General features: G+C 37.2%; 1 protein-coding gene across 1 annotated transcript; it reads left to right on the top strand.

Annotated features, from left to right (window-relative positions):
- Positions 1 to 3432: 3432 nt before the first annotated feature.
- On the top strand, positions 3433 to 4511 carry LOC129059833 (histone-lysine N-methyltransferase SETMAR). The gene is given in 2 exon segments (XM_054557113.1): positions 3433 to 3577; positions 3580 to 4511. Coding segments are annotated over 2 exon segments (1077 nt in total).
- The last annotated feature ends 3940 nt before the right edge of the window (positions 4512 to 8451 follow it).

Here is an 8451-nt window from a genome sequence, read left to right as displayed (position 1 = left end):
AGACACAGCTTGTCAATTTCCACAAAAAAATTGACATAAATTTGTGGAGAAATGCTATCTATTCAATTTTTATATTTCTATCTTATGAACAAAGTAAAGTTCTCATTGCTATAGATCTTCTATTATCACACACATTTCTATAGATTTATTTCTAGGTACCTTATATAATTAATGTTAAATAATATCATTTACAATATTTCATTTTCTGTACTTTTTAGTGTTTTGTAAAAATACAATTGACTTTTGTATTTTTACATTTTATTTGTTAACCTTGATAAATTCATTCATTAAATCTAAATGGCTTATATATAGACATACACAATTATGTTACTTGTGAAAGAGAAAATTTGCTTTCCCTTTCAATTCCTACCTTATACTTACTTTATTTTATTTTATGTGTTGCCTGTTTATGCTGGCTGCAACTCCTCTTGTGATGATAAACCAAAAGTGTTAATGTTTGGCATTCTTGCTTCTTTCTTTTTTTTGTTATATTTGTTCTATTTTATTATTAGGTACTGTTGTTAACCTTTTACTGAGCTTAATTTATTAATTGAACTTTATGATAGATAATTTAGAAAAGGGCTTAGGTTATTTTTGATCTTAGATGAAAAACTTTTTGTACTTGTATTAGTCTGTTCTTGCATTGCTATAAAGAAATATCTGAGACTGAGTAATTTATAAAGAAAAGAGGTTTAATTGAATCACTGTTCTGCAGGCTGTGCAGGAAGCATGGCACTGTCTTCTGCTTCTCAGGAGGCCTTTGAAAGCCTACAATCATGGAGGAAGGTGAAGCAGGAGCTTGCACATCAAATGGCAAAAGCAGGAGCAAGTGAGAGTAGGGGGAGGTGCCACACACTTTTAAACAATCAGATCTCCTAAACATAGATATAATTTTCTTCATTGCATTCTGTATTAGTTTATTCTCAGACTGCTATAAACAATTACCTGCGACTGGCTAATTTATGAAGAAAGGAGATTTAATTGACTCACAGTTCCACAGGCTGTACAGGAAGCATGGCTGGGAGACCTCAGGAAACTTACAATCATTGTAGAAGGTGAAGGGGAAGCAAGCACATCTTACCACGGCAGAGCAGAAGAGAGAGAGAGAGTGAAGATAGCCATACACTTTTAAACCATCAGGTCTCATGAGAACTCACTCACTATCAGGAGAACAGCAAGGGGGAAATCCACCCCCATGGAACAGCAAGGGGGAAATCCACCCCCATGGTCCAGCTACCTCCCACTAATCCCCTTCCCTGACATGGGAGGATTAGAATTCAACCTGAGATTTGGGTGGGGACACAGAGCCAAACCATATCACAGTCCTAAAAGTTTCAGTTGCAAATTTGATGTATTTCTGTTTTTACCTTGAAAAAGAGAAAAGACAGTGGGTCAACATGACCTACTAGTTTTCTTTGGCTTCATAACATATGAAGCAGCTTGAAACAACACAGATTCATTCTTTTCCAGTTTCAGTAGATCTGAAACTCAGTATACCATGTCTGAGTACACTCAGTTCTCTGTTCAAGGTCTCACCAGGCTAAATATGTGGTGTGGGGGTTTCTTCTTCAAACTTCGCTTTCTTATATTTTACACATGGTCCCTTTGATCTTCAAGCATCAGTGACATATCAAGTCTTTCTTGTGCTTTTAACTTCCCTCCCCACTAGCTGAAAAAGTTCTCTGTTTTAAGGTCTCAGGTGATTATATTAAGTTCACCTAAACAATCTATTTTTGGCTATATAATGTAATGTGATTATGGGGGTTACACAAGGTGGTTCTGCCCACTATTAATCTGGTTAATCTAATTAATCTGGTTCTGCCAGATTAGTTATCTGATTAATACCATTCATGGACATGAAAACATTATGTTGAGAAAAATGTCTATGCATATATGAATTTGGATGGGACCCACCTACATAATATAATTAAATATATGGTACAGAAAAGGCAACTTGTTCACAAAGTAACCTTCCTTCCTTCCCCAGCCCATCTGACCTAATATAATCCAAGAATTCTCTCCACTTGGCCTCTGGGACATTTATTTATTCACTTGCTTATCAAGTATACTTGCTTATCAAGTATAAACCACACTACATATCATAAATAACATAGGTAAGAAAAATAGTATCATGTTAAACGTTGTACTGGGAAACACAAACATTAGCTAGCTGTTTGAGTTATCCAGGTCTGTTAGATGGATTAAGCTACTTGAAATATGACCTTATAGTTCTAATTTCTGCCTAGCATGCAACATGGAAAGCTCCATTTTAATAAGAAGTACAAACAAAGGTTAAATTTTCTGCATTGAGAACCACAGTCCTCAGTAATTAGTAATCTTATACAACAAAAGGATAACTCCAAGTACAGATTTCTTGCTGGGTGGAAGTGGTATGTTCTTGAATGTAATGGAGGAATGGCAAAATGAGATGTTTGAGATTAAACCTTAGTCACTTCACTTTTCTCTCATGTGACAGCCATACATATAGTAATTTATAAACACAAGCATTCTTATTGATTAACAAGTGTGAGAAATTAAGAATTTTAAAACTGAAAGCAGAACCTGAGTAGTTCTATAGGGTTCTTTAAAAACAAGACTTAACTACTATATTTTTGATGCAAAGAATTTAATAACTTTCAGTTTCTAGTTCATACATTTTAGTTTCAAATTACTTAGCATTTTCATGCTTGGGATAAACCTCAATTAAGTGTTAATAAATATAAGTTTGCTAATATTAACTAATATTACTTTAGTTATGAAGAATTCATGGATGAATACCCCAAATAGACCTTAATTTATTTTCATTACATAATTTAAAAATTATTTCAAGACTTACATGTAGCCTATAAAAATCATTTTAAAAATTTACAATATTTAGGAAATATAACTATATTTATAATGCCAATTACTATTTAATTTTTTTACATTTTACTTCTTGAAGGACTAGGTTGAAACAGTAAGTTCTCCTTAATATTGCAAGTATGACTTCCAAGTTACTTCTACTTGTTAGATTAATAAAATTTGTTTATGTTTGTATAACAAAGAATTAATAATTTACTGATAAGAACGTGAAAACATAAACTACAGACTGGGAGAAATTACTTGCAAGTCATATTTCTAATAAAGCACTTATATCTTGAATATATAAAAATTCCTATAACTGTAATTAAATATTAACAAGAAAATTGCTTTAAAAAACACATTTAAAGAGAGACTTCTTCAAAGAAGATATAAAAATGGGCAGTGAGCACACTGAGAGATGCTAAGTATGGTTAGTTGTTTGAGGGATACATATATTAGGTTGGTGCAAAAGCAATTGAGGTTTTTGCATTGTTGAAATTTGTCATTTGATATTGGAATACATTCTTAAATAAATGTGGTTATGTTATACATCATTTCAATGTGCATTTCTCACTTTATTCTTTTGTGCTAATGACTTCGTACTTGCTGTTTATTTTACATTTATTTTGGGCTTTGGAAATGATGCTAGACAAAAAGGAAATTTGAGTGATTTTCTTATTTGAGTTCAAAATGGGTCGTAAAGCAGCAGAGACAACGTGCAACAACAACAACGCATTTGCCCAGGAACTGCTAATGAATGTACAGTGCAGTGGTGGTTCAGAAAGCTTTACAAAGGGGATGGGAGCCTTGAAGATGAGAAGCGCAGTTGTTGGCCATCAGAAGTTGACAATAACCAATTGAGAGCAATCATTGAAGTTGATCCTCTTACAACCACACGAGAAGTTAACAAAAAACTCAACATCAACCATTCTATGGTTGTTCGGCATTTCAAGCAAATTGGAAAAGTGAAAAAGCTAAATAAGTGGGTGCCCCATGAGCTGACCAAAAATCAAAAAAGTCATCATTTTGAAATGTCTTCTCTTATTCTGTGCAACAATGATGAGGCATTTCTCAATCGGACTTTGATGTGCAATGAAAAGTAGATTTTATACAACAACCGTTACAACGGGCGACCAGCAGCTCAGTGGTTGGATCGAGAAGAAGCTCCAAAGCACTTCCCAAAGCCAGATTTGCACCCAAAGAAAGTCATGGTCACTGTTTGGTGGTCTGCTGCCAGTCTGATCTACTACAGCTTTCTGAATCCTGGCTAAACCATTACATCTGAGATCTATGTTCAGCAGGTCGATGAGATGCACCGAAAACTGCAGCACCTGCAGCTGGCATTGGTCAACAGAAGAGGCCCAATTCTTCTCCACGACAACACCTGACCACACAACGCACAACCAACACTTCAAAAGTTGAACAAATTGGGCAACAAAGTTTTGCCTCATCTGTGATATTCACCTGACCTCTTGCACACCGACTACCACTTCTTCAAGCATCTCGGCAATTTTTTGCAGGGTAAATGCTTCCACAACCAGCAGCATGCAAAAAATGCTTTCCAAGAGTTTGTCGAATCCCAAAGTACAGAATTTTACACTACATGAATAAACAAACTGATTGCTTGTTGGCAAAAATGTGTTGATTGTAATCGTTCTTATTTTGATTAATAAAGATGTGCTTGAGCCTAATTATAATGATTTAAAATTCGCAGTCCAAAACCGAAAATGCCCTGCTACTTTCCACCCTCTGTGATGGCTATAATCAAAAAGATAGACAATGAGAAGTGTTGGTGAGGATGTGGGGAGATTGGAGTCCTTAAATGTTGCTACTCATTAAGTAAACTGACACAACCATTTTGGAAAATACTTTGGCATCTACTTAAAAAGTTAAACATTTACCATACAGTCTACCAATTTCACTCTTGGGCATCCAACCAAAAAAATTAAATTAATATATTTCCACAAATAAACTTGGATGTTAATGCTCATGGAAACATTATTCTTAATACCATAACTGGAAACAATTTAAATGTCCATCAGCATACTATAGCTTATTGGTCCAGCAGAATGTTATTCAGCAATGAAAAAGAGTAAAGTACTGAAGCATAGCACAGTATGAATTATCTCAAAAATATTTTGCTAAGCAACAGAAGTCTGTCATAAAAGACATATGCTGTATGATTTAACTTACGTGAATTTCCCAGAAAAGGCCAATCTGTAGAGACAGACTAAGATCAGTTGTTGCCTGAGACTGGAGGTGAGAACAGGAATTCACTTCAAATGGGCAGAATAAATTTTGGGGGTAATGGAAATGTTCTAAAACTTGATGTTTGTGATAGTTGCACAACTCTACTGTTGTGTTAAAAGCTAGTTCTTTACTTGCAATAAGTGCATCTTATAGATGGAAATAATTTGTTATATAAAGTTATTTTTTAAAATATAGAATCGATTTCTGTCATATTCAGCTGAGAAACTGGTGCTTCAGATGTTCCATATCTTGGATCTTTGGCTAAATCCTCTTATTTGGCAAAGCTGTAGTATTTAATCAGGTGAAAACAAAACAATTTTCTCAAACATCAGCATCACCAGATGACAATGATGTGAACTACACTTTCTTTAAATATAATTTAATTATTTTTTTCCATGAGAAACATTTTTTTTTTTATGCTCTGCTCTGTACTTTGGGAGATTAGCTGAGAAGACCACTGTTTTCCATGCCCCTTAGACTTCCTTTTGAAGTTCTAGTCCCAGAGATCATGTGTGAATGTACGTGGCATACAAATAAGAGTCGCTAATCATGCTAGAATCTGATATAGGTAATAATATTTCTTTTCATACATAGCATATAGCAAATGATACTGTAAAAATATGTCTTACAATTTAAATCAAACAGAATTCTGGAAAATAGATAACGTTGCTAAAGTTCACAATCTTTGTTTAATTTAAAAAAATTTATCCTATGAACATTTTAAAAACTAACTTCCACAATGGACTTTTTAATAGCTTTCTCTAGGTTCAATATTTTATTTTTATCACTATTTTTATTTGCATAATATAATATAATCAGAAATTTAAATTTCAAGTCCATAAACAAATAATTTGTAAAAGTTTAACAACCAATTTAACTTCCTATGTACAACAAATCTGTTAGTATTAAGAAGAGAAGTTGTAATTCATATTTACAAATTCAGTTACCTTTCTGACAAAACAAAAATAAAAATTCATTAACAGCTCTTATTGAGCAACAGTCTTTGGGTATCATCTACGTGCCAAGCCCACTCCTGAGTATTGGAGTTACAAATATTCCCTTGTTTCAGTCCATGTGAACATAAGAGGAGTCAAGCAATTGTGCATAATGTGCAACCTTCAACTTCCAGCTGGCTTTTTACTTTCTCAATCAAACTTCGTCTTCTCTTGATATTCTAGATAACATCACTTGTCAGAAAGTTAAACAACATATATTTGGGAACACAAGAAAGGTCATTTAATTTAATTCCTTATAACTTGAGTTAATCACCAACATTTTTGCTTGCTGGTTATATGTGCCAAGCCCAAAATATATTACATTTTACATTCAAGAATACAAATATCTTACCACCCTTATAATATACAGTTCATTCTAGTTTTTAATAATTAGATAAAGTTAATAAAATTTGGAATTACTTAAAATTAAAAGGCAATGACAGCGGGAAAGTGCAAATTGATTATGTAAAGAATATTGAGGGGAGGAGCCAAGATGGCCGAATAGGAACAGCTCCGGTCTACAGCTCCCAGCGCGAGCGACACAGAAGACGGGTGATTTCTGCATTTCCATCTGAGGTACCGTGTTCATCTCACTAGGGAGTGCCAGACAGTGGGCGCAGGTCAGTGGGTGAGCGCACCGTGCGCCAGCCGAAGCAGGGGCGAGGCATTGCCTCACTCGGGAAGCGCAAGGGGTCAGGGAGTTCCCCTTCCAGAGGTGACAGACGGCACCTGGAAAATCGGGCCACTCCCACCCGAATACTGTGCTTTTCCGACGGGCTTAGGAAACGGTGCCCCAGGAGAGTATAGCCCGCACCTGGCTCAGAGGGTCCTACGCCCACGGAGTCTTGCTGATTGCTAGCACAGCAGTCTGAGATCAAGCAGCAAGTCGGCAGCGAGGCTGGGGGAGGGGCGCCCGCCATTGCCCAGGCTCGCTTAGGTAAACAAAGCAGCCTGGAAGCTTGAACTGGGTGGAGCCCACCACAGCTCAAGGAGGCCTGCCTGCCTCTGTAGGCTCCACCTCTGGGGGCAGGGCACAGACAAACAAAAAGACAGCAGTAACCTCTGCAGACTTAAATGTCCCTGTCTGACAGCTTTGAGGAGAGCAGTGGTTCTCCCAGCACGCAGCTGGAGATCTGAGAACGGGCTGACTGCCTCCTCAAGTGGGTCCCTGACCCCTGACCCCCGAGCAGCCTAACTGGGAGGCACCCCCCAGCAGGGGCAGACTGACACCTCACACGGCCGGCCAGGTACTCCAACAGACCTGCAGCTGAGGGTTCTGTCTGTTAGAAGGAAAACTAACAGAAAGGACATCCACACCAAAAACCCATCTGTACATCACCATCATCAAAGACCAAAAGTAGATAAAACCACAAAGATGGGGAAAAAACAGAGCAGAAAAACTGGAAACTCTAAAAACCAGAGTACCTCTCCTCCTCCAAAGGAACGCAGTTCCTCACCAGCAACGGAACAAAGCTGGACGGAGAATGACTTTGACGAGCTGAGAGAAGAAGGCTTCAGACGATCAAATTACTCTGAGCTACGGGAGGATATTCAATCCAAAGGCAAAGAAGTTGAAAACTTTGAAAAAAATTTAGAAGAATGTATAACTAGAATAACCAATACAGAGAAGTGCTTAAAGGAGCTGATAGAGCTGAAAACCAAGGCTTGAGAACTACGTGAAGAATGCAGAAGCCTCAGGAGCCGATGCGATCAAATGGAAGAAAGGGTATCAGCCCTGGAAGATGAAATGAATGAAATGAAGCGAGAAGGGAAGTTTAGAGAAAAAAGAATAAAAAGAAACGAGCAAAGCCTCCAAGAAATGTGGGACTATGTGAAAAGACCAAATCTACGTCTGATTGGTGTACCTGAAAGTGATGGGGAGAATGGAAACAAGTTGGAAAACACTCTGCAGGATATTATCCAGGAGAACTTCCCCAATCTAGCAAGGCAGGCCAACATTCAGATTCAGGAAATACAGAGAACGCCACAAAGATACTCTTCGAGAAGAGCAACTCCAAGACACATAATTGTCAGATTCACCAAAGTTGAAATGAAGGAAAAAATGTTAAGGGCAGCCAGAGAGAAAGGACGGGTTACCATCAAAGGGAAGCCCATCAGACTAACAGCGGATCTCTCGGCAGAAACCCTACAAGCCAGAAGAGAGTGGGGGCCAATATTCAACATTCTTAAAGAAAAGAATTTTCAACCCAGAATTTCATATCCTGCCAAACTAAGCTTCATAAGTGAAGGAGAAATAAAATACTTTACAGACAAGCAAATGCTGAGAGATTTTGTCACCACCAGGCCTGCCCTAAAAGAGCTCTTGAAGGAAGCGCTAAACATGGAAAGGCACAACCAGTACCAG

Source organism: Pongo abelii, chromosome 5, assembly GCF_028885655.2.
Source record: "Pongo abelii isolate AG06213 chromosome 5, NHGRI_mPonAbe1-v2.0_pri, whole genome shotgun sequence".
Classification (NCBI taxonomy): Eukaryota; Metazoa; Chordata; class Mammalia; order Primates; family Hominidae; genus Pongo; species Pongo abelii.
The sequence above is the reverse complement of the archived record's forward strand: the minus strand, read 5'-3'. Positions and strand labels throughout refer to the sequence as shown.